General features: G+C 43.6%; 1 protein-coding gene and 1 long non-coding RNA gene across 4 annotated transcripts in view; one reads left to right on the plus strand and one right to left on the minus strand.

Annotated features, from left to right (window-relative positions):
* Positions 1-16,049, minus strand: part of MAN2C1 (mannosidase alpha class 2C member 1) — a 51,197-nt gene extending 35,148 nt beyond the window's left edge. Inside the window, exons 1-7 of one of the 3 annotated variants that reach the window (XM_075857865.1) lie at positions 15,716-16,049; positions 14,048-14,173; positions 9,012-9,135; positions 4,629-4,699; positions 4,092-4,266; positions 3,399-3,588; positions 2,448-2,554 (exon numbers count right to left, since the gene is read on the minus strand). In XM_075857865.1, the coding sequence (XP_075713980.1) occupies positions 2,448-2,554; positions 3,399-3,588; positions 4,092-4,266; positions 4,629-4,699; positions 9,012-9,135; positions 14,048-14,173; positions 15,716-15,828 (906 nt within the window). In that variant the 5' untranslated portion in view covers positions 15,829-16,049. Of the gene's footprint in view, positions 1-2,447; positions 2,555-3,398; positions 3,589-4,091; positions 4,291-4,628; positions 4,700-9,011; positions 9,136-14,047; positions 14,174-15,715 lie in introns of all 3 variants that reach the window. The other 2 variants (XM_075857864.1, XM_075857863.1) reach the window with 2 other exon arrangements.
* A 568-nt stretch (positions 16,050-16,617) lies between these two features.
* LOC142749607 (uncharacterized) lies at positions 16,618-20,777 on the plus strand. The gene is made up of 2 exons (XR_012882431.1): positions 16,618-16,803; positions 20,322-20,777. It is a non-coding gene; the product is annotated as an uncharacterized LOC142749607 (long non-coding RNA).
* Positions 20,778-20,978: the final 201 nt, after the last annotated feature.

A 20,978-nucleotide genomic window follows, 5' to 3' on the forward strand; every position in this document is an offset into this window, starting at 1 on the left:
ATCCCTCATGATGGAAAAGCGTAGTCTAGTACGCTATTCCATTCTCAAAAAAAAAAAAAGTGTACTGACGTATACCAGCCCAACGGAGGCCAAATGGACATTCTTTTGACCTCCGTCACTCTAATTGAGACCTATTGACACGTTTGGCATATACGTCAGGAGATAAACGTAGGGCCACACTAAACATAGGGCCTTTGATGGCACCATTGAAAGTTATAGCTCTGTTTAAACAAGTGAATTCTTAAGCGTCGTTCACATCTGCAGGCTTCATTAGGGGCCTCGGTCGCAGATACGGCCGAGAATACCGGAAACAATAGCTCAGCATAATAAAGGTTTTACGATTGCCACTCTTTTTTTTATTAGAAATTTCAAAAACTCCAATCTCACTCCAAGTTTTACTGTCAAAATATCTAATAAACACAGCGTAAACCAAATGTAAAAAACTCTGCAAGCTCAGTGACATGTGTACAGGTTAAAGGTTAGAATTACCTTTTTATTGCAGTGACAAAATAAATAGTGTCATTAGCAGCAGGGCCGGCATTAGGGGTGTGCGACCTGTGCGAGTGCACAGGGCGCTGCCCCCTCCCAGCACGTAGGGGGCACCACTGGGCTCTGCCTCAACTCTATGCTCTGCTCTTAGTTACACACACGGAGTAAACAAGAGACGAGGAGCAAGAGAAGAGGAATCTCTGCCCAGAGCCCGTCCTGCAACAAACCTGTGATCCTGGTAAGTTTCTATGTGTCTCTGTGTGTATATGTGTGTATACAGTGTGTGTGTGTGTGTGTGTGTGTGTGTGTGTGTGTGTGTGTGTGTGTGTGTGTGTGTGTGTGTATATATACAGTATGTGTGTCTGTGTGTACAGTATGTGTGTGTATACTGTATGTGTCTCGGTGTTTGTATGTGTATATGTTACAGTGTGTCTGCATGTGTTTATGTCTCTTTGTAAAAGTGTGTGTTCAATATTAAAGTAGAACAGATAAAACGAAGATATCTGTGCTGGCCCCTATATAGCCCACTGACCCCTATATAGCCCGCTGACCACTATATAGCCCGCCGCCCCTCATATATAGATGTCTGTGTGTGTGTGTTTATATGTGTCTGTGGGTATAGTTATCATCTATGACATTATCTGTACTCCGAGTTATCTCTGTGTTATCTGTGGTGTTACATAGGACTGCAGGTAACATCTACTACATTATCTGTGCTGTGTACATATGTGCCTGTGTGGGTATATATGGGTCTGTTTGTGAATGTGTCTTTGTCCTTGTACATATGTGCCTTTTATGTATTTGTATATGTTCCGGTCTGTGTATTTAGCTGCCGGTGTGTGTGTATATAGGTGTTTGTACGTCTATATATTTACCTGTATGTATATATTCCAGAATGTGTGTATGTATATTTGCCTGTATGTCTAAATATCTGTCTTTATGTATGTACAGTGTATACGTTCCAGTATGTGCGTGTCTGTATATGTGGTTAATTTTTGGATTGTGTAGGGGGCGGCAATAGAGTCCCGCACAGGGCGCCATCCAACCTAAGGCCGGCCCTGATTAGTAGTGCTGGTTATTATTATACTCTTAAAGGGGTATTCCCATGATCATAAGTGTTGGAATAATGCCAAGATATGCCATCACTTACTGATCGGGAGGGTCCGACTACCCCAACCACCTGCGATCCTCAGAATTAAGAAGTCGCAGCGCCAGTTAATTCCCAATATCCACAGTTTTAAATGTGCCCTGAAAACACATCTATTTAGACAGGCCTATAACATTCCCTAATCTGACTCCTTTTCATGGCCCTCCATTTAGATTAGTCATCAGAATAAGATTTCGTAACACTCCTTCTCTTCATGTCCGTCATACACGGATACTGGCTGGTGAACGGCTCATACAGCTTTATGTTACCACCCCATGTGTATAAAAATGGCCAGACTATTGTACAGAACAAACACTGTTACACTTCGTGTCTCCCTTATTTCCTCATAGATTGTAAGCTCTTGCGAGCAGGGTCCTCACTCCTCAGGTTTGAATTGTAAATTAGCTTTGTCACTATGTAATGTCTGATATTGTCTGTTTATGTTCCCTCTAAATTGTAAAGTGCTGCATAATATGTTGGCGCTATATAAATAAAGATTATTATTATTAAGTGCCGCTGCTCCTTCACAGTATTTCCTTGCACAGCGGTGCTCCCGGCCACCAGCTAGCTGTGCAGGGAACCAAACAGCCCAAGTCTGTTGAATGGCCCTCAGTCCCTTCAATCTTGTGATCGTTGGGATTCTCTAAAAGGTCAGTCTCCCACGGTTTAGAATGTTATGACATATTCAAGCGATAGGTCATACACATTATAAGATGAGAATACTCCTTTCCTTTGCTATTGGTATTAACAAATATTCATAACTTGGTGACTAGACAATTCTGTATTATCAATAGTCTGGCGCAAGGTGTACCTGAGAGCATGTAAAGGTAAAATCAGGATTTTTGGTCATCAGTTGTACAGCTGTAACCCAACTGCGGGCACATTTTCTGATGGTTTCTTCATATGGCCACAACCAAGCTGAAAAAGGTGAAAATCCAGGTTATGCTGTATACCTAGTTATATATACAGCTCACGTCTGCCTGTTCTACCACTAGGGGAAGGCAAAGGTAAGATCACTTCGAAGGGAATTAATGATTATCCAAAGTTAACCACATAACATAAAACCTTCCGCTACGCAGAGAATGTCACTCTTGTTGGCTTCTTGACTGAAGCTTCTGTATCGACACTATTAAATGGGTAAGTGCTTTCCATGACACAAAAGAAATTAAATTATGCAGTTCTAGCGAAAAATCTTGAAAATTTTAAAAAAAAATAGATATATAGATGTATTTTTTATCCCCTGAGCGTGTCATACAAAGCTAAAGAATATATCAGAGACCTGGTTATATTTGTGTTCAGTACATGGTGTTGGTCTGAAGAGGAGAAGCTACTCCTAGGAGTTATTACTGTCTGCCTTCACCTATGGCGTACTCGTTGCAGACTTTCGGTGTGTAAGTGCTGTACAGGATTATTTACATTGTAAAAGGTGCAATCCAAAGCCAAATCCACGAATTTGAGTGCAAATTTTCAAGTTAGTTCCACAGAAAATTACATGCGAACCATGAGCTGAACTCAATTCTAAAACAGCCATATCTAAATCCAGCTGGTCTTCGACTTCATTTTTTCAGCGGTTCCAATTCATAAGTAACCCATCACAGCAAATTGTCCTCAACAGTATAAAGGAAGTTTAAATCAAACATATCCAAGTGTAACCCAATGTATAATATTTTGTAATTGAATCACGGTCCTTCACTACTTACTGAATGTTTGCCTAATAAAAAAAAACAGCAACTTAAATGAGGAATACATTAACAAGAATTACCTGAATCAATATGGCAGTGCCCCATTGCATGGATAGTGTGCTGGCTGTCACCATTTTTTTGGTTGAAGAATTCAGACGACAACTTGCAGACAGAGGCAAAGGTGCCAGGGTCGCTGACATCACACAAATTTATCATTTGGTTGGCCACATACAGAGCCTGGAAGCTTCTTTGGTTATCTTCACCAAGCGACTGGAAAAAGTAATAAAAAAAAAAAAAAGTATTAAATGTTGCAAAATGTGATGCAATAATTATATTAAGAAAACATTATAATACAAAGCAATACAGCAGCAATGAGCTGTCAGAACCCGCACACTAGTGTCATGGCTTCTATTACCAGAGCCATGACCGTTTTGACGGGTGCTTTGTGTAATGACTTATAATTGGTCCACCAGATTTTTTCTTTTTTTTAACTGCGCTATTCTGGCAGTCAAAATGCTACAGAAATCTGACAAAACCGACCCGAATGCCAGTGTGAACAGAATCTCACTTTTACAGTGGGAATGGCAAACTGATTTAAGCCAGCTCGTAGATGCTTGGCATGGGGGCATGTTGGTTGAGAATAATGGAAGGTCATGACCATCCACACAAAGCTACTTTTGAAACATGGGCAGTGTTCCTCAATGGAACAATAAACGTTAAGAATCAAAGTATGACTGAGATCTACATCGATGTGTGATTTAAGAGCTTCTTACCCTGGCCATATCATACAAAATCTCAAAGTCCAGAAGGAGCTCCTGTACGTCACGGTTGAAAACAGCAAGCTCAGCTCTTTGTAGCGTAAATGTTTTTTTGGGATCAACGGGAGCAATCAAACCTCCTTCACCAGCCCCAAAAAGACCATTACAAGCCATCTCGATGTACAGGGTTCTGCTGAAAACACCAAAAACAAATCTGAAGAAGAAGTTATTTCACTTAACACGAACCACAGTAACATTTTAGCAACTTGACAAAAGAGAATTACTCATGGACTTCAATTTACAGGTGTTCCAGGAAATGTGCAGATTTCATAAAAAGAAGGGATTTACCAATATAAAATGAAATACAGTGCGGCAGCCGACAACATCATTCAATGTGATGTCAAGTCTAATGGTCATGTGCCACACGTCTAATGAGTAGCGCTGCACATGTACCGTGCTATGGCCAATATGTGGTGGTCACATGACTTCTAGATATGACGTCACATTTAAAAGACACGTCACCCGTAGCCGCCTTCGTTAAATATATCCTACCTTTGTGGATCCTCTGCTTTCATGTGGCGGGATAAAATAAAGCAGGACTTCTCACCCTCCTTGGTTAAACCCTGAATACAAAGCGATACAATATTATTAAGTAAAATAGCCTTGGAATATCCGCTTACTAAAACGAATATAAATAGAATGTTTTCATTCACATATTATACAAAATAGAACGGAAAGCTCTACAATCAGATAAAATACGTCAGAGCTTATGGTTTTCCATTATTCTTCATCTCCACTAAGATGAAGTGTTGTAGGATACGAGAGCTATAAACCGCTGCGCACACGTATAGATACGTCACACTAAATAACATGGTGTATGTGTGCTAACCCTAACTGGCCACATTTATGAACCCAGAACTCCATTTTCTGGGACACCAACAGACAGATCTTTCTCTTCTAGAACAGAAATGGGTGTAGTTGGGTTTTCTCAAGTAATGAGCCAGTTCAACAATGCGAATCGCGTGTTTTTATATGAAAAAAACGGAGCATAAGAACGACAGACTAGACAGTCGCCGTCATTTCAAACACGAGATAATGTTTCTTAACCCCTTCAGGACCAAGCTCATTTTGGCCTTCAGGACCAGACCCATTTTTTCAAATCTGACATATTTCACTTTATGTGGTAATAACTCCGAAACGCTTTTACCTATCAAAGTGATTCTGAGATTGTTTTCTCGTGACACATTGGACTTTATGATAGTGGAAAAATGTGGTCGATAAATTCAATATTTACCAGTGAAAAACACCAAAATTTGGTGAAAAATTGCAAAAATTTGCATTTTTCTAAATGTAAATGTATCTGCTTGTAAGACAGGCAGTTATACCACACAAAATTGTTGCTAATTAACATCCCCCATATGTCTACTTTAGATTGGCATCGTTTTTTGAACATCCTTTTATTTTTCTAGGACGTTACAAGGCTTAGAACTTTAGCAGCAATTTCTCACATTTTCAAGAAAATTTCAAAAGGCTATTTTTACAGGGGCCAGTTCAGTTGTGAAGCGGCTTTTAGGGCCTTATATATTAGAAACCGCCAAAAAGTCACCCCATTTTAAAATCTTCACCCCTCAAAGTATTCAAAACAGCAATTAGAAAGTTTCTTAACCCTTTAAACGTTTCACAGGAATTAAAGCAACGTAGAGGTGAAATTTTCAAATTTCATTTTTTTTTTGCAGAAATTCATTTTTATTCTATTTTTTTTGTAACACAGAAGTTTTTACCAGAGAAACGCAACTCAATATTTATTGCCCAGATTCTGCAGTTTTTAGAAATATCCCACATGTGGCCCTAGTGCGGTAATGGACTGAAGCACCGGCCTCAGAAGCAAAGGAGCACCCAGTGGATTTTGGGCCTCCTTTTTATTAGAAAATATTTTAGGCTCCATGTCAGGTTTCAAGGGCTCTTTCGGTGCCAAAACAGTGGAAATCCACCAAAAGTGACCCCATTTTGGAAACTACACCCCTTGAGGAAATTATCTAGGGGTATAGTGAGCATTTTGACCCCGCAGGTTTTTTGCAGAAATTATTGGAAGTAGGCCGTGAAAATAAAAATCGTCATTCTTTCAAAGATTATGTAGGTTTAGCTAATTTTTTCTAATTTCCACGAGGACTAAAGGAGAAAAAGCACCACAACATTTGTAAAGCAATTTCTCCCGAGTAAAACAATACCCCACATGTGGTTATAAACGGATGTTTGGACACACGGCGGAGCTTAGAAGGGAAAGAGCGCCATTTGGCTTTTGGAGCTCAAATTTAGCAGGAATGGTTTGCGGAGGCCATGTCACATTTGCAAAGCCCCTGAGGTACCAAAACAGTGAAAACGCCAAAAAAGTGACTCCATTGAGAAAACTACACCCCTTGAGGAATCCATCTAGGGGTGTAGTGAGCATTTTGCCCCCACAGGTGTTTCATAGATTTTATTAGAACTGGGCAGTGAAAATAAAAAAAATCCTTTTTCTTCAATAAGACGTAGCTTTAGCTCCAAATTTTTAATTTTCTCAACAAATAAAGGAAAAAAAGAACCCCAACGCTTGTAAAGCAACTTCTCTGGAGTACGGCAATACCCCACACGTGGTCGTAAAATGCTGTTTGGGCACACGGCAGGGCTCAGAAGGGAAGGAGCGCCATTTGCTTTTGGTGTACAGATTTTGCTGCATTTGGTTTCTGGTCGCTATGTTGCATTTGCAAAGTCCCTGTGGGACCAAAACAGTGGATCCCCCCCAGAAGTGACCCCATTTTGGAAACCACACCCTCAAGGTATTCACCTAGGGGTGTAGTGAGCATGTTAACCCCACAGGTGTTTTGCAGAAATTCGTGTGCACACGATGTGGGAGAATGAAAATGGGAATTTTTCCTTAGATACGCCAATATGTGGTGCCCGGCTTGTGCCACCATAACAAGACAGCTCTCAATTATTATGCGGTGTTTCCCTGTTTTAGAATCACCCTACATGTGGCCCTAATCTTTTGCCTGGACATTCGACAGGGCTCAGGAGTGAAAGAGTACCATGTAAAATTGAGGCCTAATTTGGCGACTTATAAAGTATTGGTTCACAATTGCAGAGGCTTTGATGTGAAATAATAAAAGAAACCCCTGAGAAGTGACCCCATTTTGGAAACTGCACCCCTCAAGGCATTTATTAAGAGGTGTAGTGAGCATTTTCACCCCACGTGTCTTTTCCATAAATGATTGCGCTGCGGAAGGTACAAATTAAAATGTTTCCCTAGATATGCCAATTCAGTGTCAAATGTCATGCCCAGCTTGTGCCACTTTTTTTTTTATATACACCGTTCACCGTACGTTATAAACTACATGTTACCTTTATTCTGCTGGTCAGTACGATTCCGGCGATACCAAATTTATAGAACTTTTTTTATAACTTTTTGCACAATAAAATTACTTTTGGAAAGAGAATGTATTTTTTCTGTCGCCAAGTTGTGAGAGCCATAACTTTTACATTTTTTCATCGATGGAGCTGTGTGAGGGCTTGTTTTTTTTGCGAGACGAGGTATAGATTTTATAGGTACCATTTTTGGATACATGCGACTTTTTGATCACTTTTTATTTCAATTTTTGGAAGACAGTGACCAAAAAAACAGTAATTATGGCAGTGTTTTTGAGGTTTTTTTTTACGGCGTTCACTGCGCTGGATAAATAACATAATATTTTTATAGTTCAGGTCGTTACGGTCGCTGCGATACCAAATATGTATGGCTTTATTATTTTTTTCAATAATAAATGACTTGATAAGGGAAAAAGGGCGATTGTGTTTTGTGTTATTATTTGAAACTTTTATTGTATGTTTTCCAACTTTTATTTTTACTTTTTTTACACATTTTTTTACACTTTTCTTTAGTCCCACTAGGGGACTTGAATGTCCAACTATTTGTTTGATGTTCTAATACATTGCACTACCTATGTAGTGCAATGTATTGGAACTGTCAGTTGTTCACTGACAGCAAGCCGATCAGGCTCCGCCTCTGGGCGGGCCTAATCAGCTTACGTAATGGCAGACAGGAGTCCATTGTTAGGGCTCCTGTTGCCATGGTAGCAGTCGCCAGCCTTGCCATCGCATGGCAAGGCTGCCGATTTTCTACAAACCTCTAGGATGCAGCGATCACAATGGATCGCTGCATCGAAGGGGTTAATGCCAGGAATCGGAGCTAGCTCCGGTTCCTGGCGATAGATCGGGGTGTCCGCTGTAACATACAGCGGACACCCACTGCTGATGACGCCGGCTCAGCTTCTGAGCCGGAAGCTGAGCCGGCGCCATCTTGCCGATGTTACCGGAAGCCTCCTGGGCCCCGCCGACGACGGGGCATAGGAGGATTCCGTTACAGGCTGATCGGGAGGTAAGCATTAGCCCTCCGATCGCCTTTGCAGCCACCGGCAACCCAGCGATCACGTTGCTGGGGTGCCGGTGGCTATAAACTCCTCACATGCTGCGATCTCTATTGAACGCAGCATGTGAGGGGTTAATCGGTCGGATCGGATGCTAGCTCCGGTCCTGGCCGATACCTTAGGGTGCCAGCTGTAACATACAGCTGTCACCCGGTGGTGATGTCGCTGGCTCAGCTCCTGAGCCAGCTTCATCTCCATGACGTATATTTACGTGAAAATGCGGTAAGCCACCGATTTTAATGACGTTTATATACGTGATCCGGCGGGAAGGGGTTAATGTGCACAATATTTTGTAAATGTCCAACAGAGAAGTCATAAAAAGTGTGATAGAGGAGACCCCAACCTTTACTGAGAACGAGGACCCCAAGTCCCTATTCTTACTATTACATCATATCCGGATCTATTAATACTGAATGCAATTAGTCATTTCTATGCAGAGGACACGCCTGGTTACAATTCTAGAACCATTTCCCACCTGGACGGGCATGCCATCCTTCCACACCAATCCCTCGCCATCACTTTCCCATCTGAGGTGAACCTCCTGTCCCAACCATTCTTTAGGGATAAGAAGCTGCACTTTAAACCAGCATGTCCACCATCTTAAAGAAAATAAAACAAATTAATAGTCACAGGTAAAACATTTTTTTTAACTTTAAAATGGATTCCAAATTTTATAAAAACTAGTACAATGATTTATACAATTTACTTCTAAAATCCCTAATACAGTGTCATCATTCTGGTAACTATCCATTCTGCTAAAGGATTAACAAGGTAAGGGTATGTTCACACAGAGCGGATACGCTGCGTAACAGTACACAGCGCATCTGCCCTGGCGGCCGCAGGAAATTCTGGCTAAAAAAACACCAAATTGTGGTGCAGTTTTTTGGGCGCAATGTCCACTGCGAAAAATAGGAGAGACAAAAAAAACACACCCAAACTTACACTCTGACGTCTTGCAGACCGGCCTCCTGGGGTGACGTTTCATTCCATGTGATTGTTGCAGCCTGTGGTGATTGGCTGCAGCGGTCACATGGGATCAAACGTCATCCCAGGAGGCCGGCCTGGACAAAGAAGCACAGAATTCTGGGTAAGATTTATTTTTTTCTGAGTCACGATTTTTGCAGAGGAATTGCTGCTTTTCCGACTGCGCTATTGCTTCTGTCAAGAACAATGAAACCCTGTCACAACGGTGATCGACGGAAACCATTAGCTAGGTTTCCGTCAGCATTGATATGATGGAGTGAGGGAAAAGGAAGCTTAGGTTTCCGTTTGCCTTTCCGTTGAGGGGTTAACCCGATGGAAACCTCCGACGGAACCCCTCAACAGAAGGGCAACGGTGATGTGAACAGGCCCTAAGGAAAGGCCGCCACGAAAAAGCAGCAATTACACTAATAATCAATGGTCAATTTCGGAGAGTTTATTTCCGCTTATGATTTATGCAGAGTGTGGATGAGATTTGTTCAAATCTCACCCACTCTACTGATACATCCGCAGAATTTATGCTATGTGTGAACTTACCCTAGCTCTGGAGGGTTTATCGCCCTTTTTTATTCAAGCAATTCTCTAATATATTTATAAGTAGATAAAAGTGGTCAAGAATAAAACCAACACAAGCCAATTAGATTTTTGCTTTAGGCTAGAGCTACATGGCAACTTTGGCCGTGAAACTGGTCGCACGGCTAAAGATGCGATTACAGCGTCGTGCTGGCTGCATCACAATGATAAAAATGTGTGGCCAAGTTGCAACCCGCAGGTTACCAGGACATGACAGTAGCAGTTACCTGCAACTCAAAACGTGACTACTTTCTTTATGAGGCAGACAGCGCGACACAACCATCACTGGCCGTGCGACCTGTGTCGTGGCCAAAGTCACCACGTAGCCCTGACCTTAAAGGGTCTCTGTCACCTCCAAAAATCAGTTAATAGCTTAAAAGATGCCGATTACAAATCCTTCTTGCATTCCCCGCTATATGAACGCAAATGGGCTGTGCGCTGCATACAGATGAGGAGTCCTAGGAGTTCTCTCCATTATAATCGCAGAACTTAGGAGTCATCGCTATGCATCAGCATAAGGCATGCTCGCGGTCTTACGGCGGGAGAATGCAAGCGAATAGAAATTTTTTAATTACAGACTTAAAATAAGCGTCTTTAAAAGTTATATACGGATTATTGCAGTTCAGGGGGGTTTTCGGAGGTGGCAGCCTCTGAGGCTGGGTTCACACGACCTATTTTCAGACGTAAACGAGGCGTATTATGCCTCGTTTTACGTCTGAAAATAGGGCTGCAATACGTCGGCAAACATCTGCCCATTCATTTGAATGGGTTTGCCGACGTACTGTGCAGACGACCTGTCATTTACGCGTCGTCGTTTGACAGCTGTCAAACGACGACGCGTAAAAATACAGCCCCGTCAAAAGAAGTGCAGGACACTTCTTTCAGACGTAATTTGAGCCGTTCTTCATTGAAGTCAATGAAGCACAGCTCAAAATTTACGGCTGTCAGAGAAGCGTCGCAAAATGCGAGGAGGAGGAATTACGGCTGAAACGAGGCAGCTGTTTTCTCCTGAAAACAGTCTGTCATTTCAGCTGTAAAAGCCTCTCATCGTGTGAACATACCCTAACTTTCAAAACCTACATTACAAAAGAACTGATGCCGATTGGCTGAACAGATACTTTTTGCATTCCTCCCAACCATCCTGGATTCAGCGGAATTCCCGATTCCAGGCGATGTCCCGGTTTCAACTGCATCTGCACCCTCAGGACGCAGATAGTCATTTGACAAGTTCCACGTTTAGGCCTAATTCACACGAGCGTGTTCGGTCCGTGATATACGGACTGCATGTCGGCACCATTTCCTGGACCGAACACAGTTCTGGGAGCCGGGCTCCTAGCATCCTAGTTATGTATGATGCTAGGTGTCCCTGCCTCCCTGCGGGAGTACTGTCCCGTACTGAAACATGTTTTCAGTATGGGATAGTAGTCCCGCAGGGATGCAGTGACTCACAGCGTCATACATAACTAGGATGCTAGGAGCCCGGCTCCCAGAACTGTGTTCGGTCCAGGAAATGGTGCCGACATGCAGTCCGTATATCACGGACCGAACACGCTCGTGTGAATTAGGCCTAAACGTGGAACTTGTCAAATAACTATCTGCGTCCTTGGTCACACGTATTCGACCCGTATTTACGGGCACGTTTTCACTGCAAAATTGCATTGCACTAATCGGCAGCCCCTTCTCTATCAGTGCAGGATAGAGAGAAGGGACAGCCCTTTCCGAGGTAAAAGTAAAAGAAATTCATACTTACCCGGCCGTCGTCTTGGTGACGCGTCCCTCTTTCGACATCCAGCCGTACCTCCCTGGATGACGCGGCAGTCAACATGTGACCGCTGCAGCCAGTGATTGGCCTGTGATTGGCTGCAGCGGTGACATGGGCTGAAACGTCATCCCGGGAGGCCGGACTGGAGGAAGAAGCAGGGAGTTCTGGGTAAGTATGAACTATTTTTTTTACATGTCGATCTATATTGTGATCGGTAGCCACTGTCCAGGGTGCTGAAAGAGTTACTGCCGATCATTTAACTCTCTCAGCACCCTGGACAGTGACTATCCCCTGACGTCGACTAGCAACGCTCCCGTAATTACTGGTGCACACACGTAGTCACTCGTAATTACGGGAGCCCCATAGACTTCTATGGGCCTGCCCGTGCCGTTATTACGGCTTGAAATAGGACGTGTTCTATATTTTTCAACGGCACGGGCACCATCCCGTAAGCATACGGGGAGGTACCCGTGGCCAATAGAAGTCCATGGGTCCGTGATTACGGGCGTTTTTACGGTCATGTGCATGGGGCCTTAGAGCGTCAGCTCTACGGAGTGCTGCTTTTATATGTTTAATATATATGACATTCATAACACACTATGGGGTTAAAAAAACAAAAAAAACACAACCTTGCCATGTTGGAATCTCTGCAATCAGTTTGCTTTGACTGAGAACGCATATGTGAACAGAGCTTAAGAGTTTCAAATCCTGTATGTATCTTGGGTGCCATTGTCTAAAAGCATGTCCGCACCAACTTTTTTACATAACCCCCACCCCCCCACAATACGATTGGAAATAATATTTTTAATCGATGTGAAGATAGCCACAGACATGACACAGTGTTCATATGTTTAATATTATGTATATATTAATATTGGGTTTTATTATAATGTAATGAACATAGATCACTTTGTAGATTATGTTTTTTCTCAGACAATAAACAGTTTTTTCATTGATCAGTGCCCAAAAAGCTGTTTTAAATTTTCTCTGATTCAAAGTTGATACATAATAAATCACAAAAGTCCAAAGGGCGTAAATATTTTTTTAAACGCAATGTATATAAATATATATGGAACCATCAAGAACATATGTACATGGGGATTACAGATCTTTCATTAAACATAGTATAAGGGCATGGCCAGACGTGGCGGAATTGCTCTGGAATTCCGCTGCGGACAGTCCGTTGCGGTAATCCGCAGCGGACATATTCTCCATTGCTCTCCACTGCTTTTTAGTTAGGTTCGTGCACATGTTGCGGAAAACTCCGCTGCGGACCATAGGCTGCGGTGCGGAATTTGGTGTCCGCAGCATACACTGGCTGTTGCGGACATGTAGCGGACTTGTTGCGGACTCATTGCGGAATTTCTCCATTGACTTCAATGGAGATTCAAAATTCCGCAATGAAATCCGCAGATGTTATGTGTGTTGCGTTGTGTATTGGTTTTAAGAACATGATCTTTCTTCATTCTGGCTGGACCTATGTATTTCTAGGTCTATAGCCAGACTGAACGCCTGTAATCACGGGCCGTTATCAGGGCACGGGCAGGCCCATAGAAATCTATGGGGCTCCCGTAATTAGGGGTGACTACGTGTGTGCACCCGTAATTACGGGAGCGTTGCTAGGCGACGTCAGGAGATAGTCACTGTCCAGGGTGCTGAAAGAGTTAAGCGATCGACAGTAACTGTTTCAGCACCCTGGACAGTGACTTCCGATCACAATATAGATCAAGGTGTAAAAAAATAGAAGTTCATACTTACCGAGAACTCCCTGCTTCTGTCTCCAGTCCGGCTTCCCAGGATGATGTTTCAGTCTAAGTGACGGCTGCAGCCAATCACAGGCTGAAGCGGTCACATGGACTGCCACGTCATCCAGGGAGGTCGGGCTGGATGCCGAAAGAGGGACGCGTCACCAAGACAACGGCCGGTAAGTATGAATTTCTTTTACTTTCACTAGGGAAAGTGCTGTCCCTTCTCTCTATCTTGCACTGATAGAGAGAAGGGAAGTACTTTCACCTCAATACGCAGCGGCCAGTCCGCATCAATTTACTGCACATTTTAGGCAGATCCGCAACAGAATCTGCAACGCAGATTATGTGCGGCATTGATGCGGACAGTTGCAGAAGAAATACGCCACGTCTGGCCATGCCCTTATAATAAATCCCAATAAACTTTATGCACGATTCCATTGTACTTACGTAGGGCCAAAAGTTTGTCCAACATGAGCCGTCTGAAAGTCATTCTTCACGGCATCGTCATATGAAATCCTCTTCTCTGTTAGAAAGTAGGAGAGAGAATCCACAGGACACGTCGACCCGTACAATCTGTAAAATAGACAAGTCAAAGGAACATGGAATGAAGTTACATAAATACTATGTACACTGAAGAGTGACAATATGTAAACATTTTCTAGCATACACATAGGTATCACATCTGCCAGTGTTCATACTGGTGTAAGAGTACAGATACTGCTCCGCTTGTGTCACATAAATGTGCCCATGGAGCAATGCCAACCTGGCAAGCCTTAAATTGGGCTTGCGGTACAAGAGTCCACATAGACGAGATTATATATATATATATATATATATATATATATATGAGCAAGTGAGGAATGTGCTATTAATAACTCATAATAAAAATAATGTATATTTTACACTTTAGAATAGACACTTAACACGGGGCAAAAATATATTCTATATCTAATATGCATGGGTGGAAAAAGATATGGGCACATTAAATAATCTGTGTAGTTAAATATATAACTTTCTATTAGGACATCATAAAAACACATTAGTTATTGGTACCAACCCATCAACCATGGGCAAATATTCCCAAAAAATCTATGTCAAAATATAGAATAGCCAATTCATTATAAATATTGAATGCGTAAAAGATGGGTAACTAGGGGACTTATCTTCTAGCTACCTCCGGGTCCAGACATATAGCGCAAGAAAGAAACGCATCATAAAGAAGTCAAAATTAATAATTAGTAATAATACAATAACAAATATATACACGATAATAAAGCTGAATATAGTGACGTCATTGTACCACATACATTTACACCCGGGGGATCCCACCACACGTTCTAAAGAGATACCTAGCCGTGCAAAATAATCGCTTCATAAAGGGCCATGGAAAGTCCAAACGCGTTCAACGGAGATGGCGCGTGGCAGAAAAAATGTTTTCACCCTGATACCAGGACTAAGATCTTCAGCACTTGGATGTCTTTACTGCATTACCCTATCGCTAACTAGCGGTGTCAGCCGTACGGAAGGCTAAAATCTGGGGACAGATGTTTATAGACACCAAAATATCACCACAAGAAGATATCACTATTTGGCTACAATTTAGGACCGCTGATTCCCATGTATTCGCTCCGCCCCACATCGGAGGATCTGCCCCACATCGGAGGATCTGGTGGCTCTTACTCATCTTTGGACGTGCCTCCGCCAGGCTTATGTGACGCCGTAGAACTCATAGGTAACAGAAGGAATAGCGGGAAATCTTTGAACCCATAAAAAAAAAACAAGGCGCAGCACCGTGGGCCCCTCATGCTATATTCTGACATGCCAAAAGGGGTTAAATACTGGAGCTTTACTTTCAATGGCTCTTCCCCTCCTTACATTGCTGATACAGTGCCCCCTCCCCATCTCTAGAATAAAAGGGGCAACATTGCTGTAGAGAGAGCTGTGCCCCTAGAACTTCCTCTGGCATCTACTTTTCTGAGGGAAGTTGATGGGACATTACAGGATGAAGAGGACATTCTAGCGGGTGATGGACCCCACTGACAACACGAGACAATGTGATACACATTCCCTCTGAAACCTACACTGACAGCAAGCAGTGGTGGCAGCTCGCCTCACCTCCCCCGCAGGTTGCAGTCGGTGAAGTACAGCTCGGAGATAAACTTCTCCACTCGCTCTAGAGTCGCTTTCCTGTTCTTCAGCACCAGGTGGCGGGATGACGGCTCCGCCATAGCTCAGTTATTGCCCTGTATACATCTAGTGACTGCAGCGGAGACGGTGTACACACCGGAAGCGGAAGTGCTGGAGCAGCGAGCACGGGCCTGTGCACGGCATAGTGTAGTGACGTGTCCGTGCAGTCCTTCGTGTATGATTTCTCCGGTTCCTATCAGGGCGGGATGATACTGACATGCGAAAAGCAGGAGCGTCGTCTATGAAAACTAGTGACAGGATGTGAGACAGTTGTCCATAGCAACCACGAGGTTCAAGCTTTCGTTTTGCTTTTAGAGCAGGATTGGTTGCTAAGGACAACTACTGATCTGCATGAGTCCTCCTGTGTTTACTCCTTACAATTACTAGAACAAATGCTGCGCTTTACTGAACGTCTTATAAAGGAAAAGTAACATTGTAATTAATAGGTCTCATTTATCTAAACTGTCTTACAGCAAGTCTGTCCTTGTTGCCCATAGCAACCAAGAGAGTTCAGCTTTAATTTTTCCAGAGCAGTTTAGGAAATTAATTTGTTGCTATGGGCAACAGTGACAGTCTTACTGTTAGACAGTTTTAATATGTTTATGGCATTGTATTAGGGGGTTGCATCAAGACAACCCCAGTCCATTCGCTGTATTAAGGCACAGAGACATCATAGAATGGAGGACTCACTAGAGGCTCTGTCACCAGAGGCAAATGAGCCTTTCTAATGGACAACTGGGCGTGTTTTCTCTTATTTCCAGTATTGTATTATGTGTGTACATCTGGGCGTTTTAACTTCCTTTACTAGCTGGGCGTTGTGAATGGGAGTGTATGATGCTGACGAATCAGCATCATCCACTTCTCTTCACAACGCCCAGCTTCTGGCAGTGCACAGACACACAGCGTGACGTCACTTCCTCCCCCAGGTCCTTCATCTTGTGGGACGAGAGAAAACACATCGGCTCCAGGCGTCTGAGAGGCTACAGTTGAATCTACAGCAGCATCGCCGTTTGCAGGTAAGCCTAGTGAACTCCCTAGAGACGAGCATATTTTTTTTTTTTTTTTTATTTTTTTTTTAATGGTGCCCCCGATTTGCAACTAGCATTGCACTTTTATTGAAAAGATCGGACATCACCCCTCGGCAACGAGCATAAATGGAGGCCATTATTAGCAGCATTGCCCATACCCCTGACAACGAGCATAAAAGGGGCTTATTAGTAGCATTGCCCATACCCCCTGACAACGAGCATATAAGGGGCTTATTAGCAGCATTGCCCATACCCCCTGACAACGAGCATATAAGGGGCTTATTAGCAGCATTGCCCATACCCCCTGACCACGAGCATATAAGGGGCTTATTAGCAGCATTGCCCATACCCCCTGACAATGAGCATATAAGGGGCATATTAGCAGCATTGCCCATACCCCCTGACCACGAGCATATAAGGGGCTTATTAGCAGCATTGCCCATACCCCTGACAACGAGCATAAAAGGGGCTTATTAGTAGCATTGCCCATACCCCCTGACAACGAGCATATAAGGGGCTTATTAGCAGCATTGCCCATACCCCCTGACAATGAGCATATAAGGGGCATATTAGCAGCATTGCCCATACCCCCTGACCACGAGCATATAAGGGGCTTATTAGCAGCATTGCCCATACCCCCTGACAACGAGCATATAGGGGGCTTATTAGCAGCATTGCCCATACCCCCTGACAACGAGCATATAAGGGGCTTATTAGCAGCATTGCCCATACCCCCTGACAACGAGCATATAAGGGGCATATTAGCAGCATTGCCCATACCCCCTGACCACGAGCATATAAGGGGCTTATTAGCAGCATTGCCCATACCCCCTGACCACGAGCATATAAGGGGCTTATTAGCAGCATTGCCCATACCCCCTGACAACGAGCATATAAGGAGCATATTAGCAGCATTGCCCATACCCCCTGACAACGAGCATATAGGGGGCTTATTAGCAGCATTGCCCATACCCCCTTGACAACGAGCATATAAGGGGCTTATTAGCAGCATTGCCCATACCCCCTTGACAACGAGCATATAAGGGGCTTATTGGCAGCATTGCCCATACCCCCTTGACAACGAGCATATAAGGGGCATATTAGTAGCATTGCCCATACCCCCTGACAACGAGCATATAAGGGGCTTATTGGCAGCATTGCCCATACCCCCTGACAACGAGCATATAAGGGGCATATTAGTAGCATTGCCCATACCCCCTGACAACGAGCATAAAAGGGGCTTATTAGCAGCATTGCCCATACCCCCTTCACAACGAGCATATAAGGGGCTTATTAGCAGCATTGCCCATACCCCCTTGACAACGAGCATATAAGGGGCTTATTAGCAGCATTGCCCATACCCCCTGACAACGAGCATATAGGGGGCTTATTAGCAGCATTGCCCATACCCCCTGACAACGAGCATATAAGGAGCATATTAGCAGCATTGCCCATACCCCCTGACAACGAGCATATAAGGAGCTTATTAGCAGCATTGCCCATACCCCCTGACAACGAGCATATAAGGAGCTTATTAGCAGCATTGCCCATACCCCCTGACAACGAGCATATAAGGGCATATTAGCAGCATTGACCATACCCCCTGACAACGAGCATAAAAGGGGCTTATTAGCAGCATTGCCCATACCCCCTGACAATGAGCATATAGGGGGCTTATTAGCAGCATTGCCCATACCCCCTTGACAACGAGCATATAAGGGGCTTATTAGCAGCATTGCCCATACCCCCTTGACAACGAGCATATAAGGGGCTTATTAGCAGCATTGCCCATACCCCCTTGACAACGAGCATATAAGGGGCATATTAGCAGCATTGCCCATACCCCCTGACAACGAGCATATAAGGGGCTTATTAGCAGCATTGTCCATACCCCCTGACAACGAGCATATAAGGGGCTTATTAGCAGCATTGCCCATACCCCCTGACAACGAGCATATAAGGGGCATATTGGCAGCATTTCCCATACCCCCTGACAACGAGCATAAAAGGGGCTTATTAGTAGCATTGCCCATACCCCCTTGACAACGAGCATATAAGGGGCTTATTTGCAGCATTGCCCATACCCCCTGACAACGAGCATATAAGGGGCTTATTTGCAGCATTGCCCATACCCCCTGACAACGAGCATATAAGGGGCATATTAGCAGAATTGCCCATACCCCCTGACAACGAGCATATAAGGGGCTTATTAGCAGCATTGCCCATACCCCCTGACAACGAGCATATAAGGGGCATATTAGCAGCATTTCCCATACCCCCTTCACAACGAGCATATAAGGGGCATATTAGCAGCATTGCCCATACCCCCTTGACAACGAGCATATAAGGGGCATATTAGCAGCATTGCCCATACCCCCTGACAACGAGCATATAGGGGGCTTATTAGCAGCATTGCCCATACCCCCTGACAACGAGCATATAAGGAGCATATTAGCAGCATTGCCCATACCCCCTGACAACGAGCATATAAGGAGCTTATTAGCAGCATTGCCCATACCCCCTGACAACGAGCATATAAGGAGCTTATTAGCAGCATTGCCCATACCCCCTGACAACGAGCATATAAGGGCATATTAGCAGCATTGACCATACCCCCTGACAACGAGCATATAAGGGGCATATTGGCAGCATTGCCCATACCCCCTGACAACGAGCATATAAGGGGCATATTGGCAGCATTTCCCATACCCCCTGACAACGAGCATAAAAGGGGCTTATTAGTAGCATTGCCCATACCCCCTTGACAACGAGCATATAAGGGGCTTATTTGCAGCATTGCCCATACCCCCTGACAACGAGCATATAAGGGGCTTATTTGCAGCATTGCCCATACCCCCTGACAACGAGCATATAAGGGGCATATTAGCAGAATTGCCCATACCCCCTGACAACGAGCATATAAGGGGCTTATTAGCAGCATTGCCCATACCCCCTGACAACGAGCATATAAGGGGCTTATTAGCAGCATTGCCCATACCCCCTGACAACGAGCATATAAGGGGCATATTGGCAGCATTTCCCATACCCCCTGACAACGAGCATAAAAGGGGCTTATTAGTAGCATTGCCCATACCCCCTTGACAACGAGCATATAAGGGGCTTATTTGCAGCATTGCCCATACCCCCTGACAACGAGCATATAAGGGGCTTATTTGCAGCATTGCCCATACCCCCTGACAACGAGCATATAAGGGGCATATTAGCAGAATTGCCCATACCCCCTGACAACGAGCATATAAGGGGCTTATTAGCAGCATTGCCCATACCCCCTGACAACGAGCATATAAGGGGCATATTGGCAGCATTGCCCATACCACCTTCACAACATTTGCCGTTGCAATGGTGTATCTTCAAGTTCAACAGTTAAAGTTTTTGTTCACGTTGAACAATCTTCTAGTTAGAGGGGAGTTTGTTTTGGTTTATATTAGTTTTAATCAATCAAAGTGCTTTGCAGAGATCAATTATGTATTTTGTTCTTTTCCCAGATTTGCAGCAATGCCTACATGCTGGGTCTCTGGATGCTGCTTTACTCCAGGACGTTTTCTAAAAGAACATGAAATAAAATTGCACTGTTTTCCAAATTCCTTAGCCAGGATTATAGAATGGCTTCAACAGATGGGCCAAGAATTTGAAGATATCGAGCTGCTAGCTCAAAAAATTTTGGAGGGAAAAAAACACAAAAGAAACAAGTATAGACTTTGTTCCCTTCATTTCACGGATGACAGTTTTATTGTTAACGTAACAGGCCGTGTTCTGCGTCAAAATGCAGTTCCAACATTATTTTATGTTTCATCCAATTCTTCATTTATTGTTGATGAATCTTTATCGAGGAAGAAGAGAAACACATCTGTATCAGGAATTTGTGTTCTAAGCCATGTCTACTCCTGGTAACAACACAACTAAATACAAATAACACAACACAAATAAATGCTGAACTGTCATTTTTTTAATTGTCATTTTGCATCAGTGTGTCTTCAAAACAATTCCACTCCGTCTGTCTGTCTTTTGACATCAAGTTTTGGATTTCCATCCAAAAAAAATAGGATTCCATTTGCCATGGTTTTCTTGTCCTTATATATGAGGACACCCAGCCCTCTTGTATATTCTACCACACAGGCCCCGATTAAGATGACGCCACACAG

Source organism: Rhinoderma darwinii, chromosome 3, assembly GCF_050947455.1.
Source record: "Rhinoderma darwinii isolate aRhiDar2 chromosome 3, aRhiDar2.hap1, whole genome shotgun sequence".
NCBI classification, from domain to species: Eukaryota; Metazoa; Chordata; class Amphibia; order Anura; family Rhinodermatidae; genus Rhinoderma; species Rhinoderma darwinii.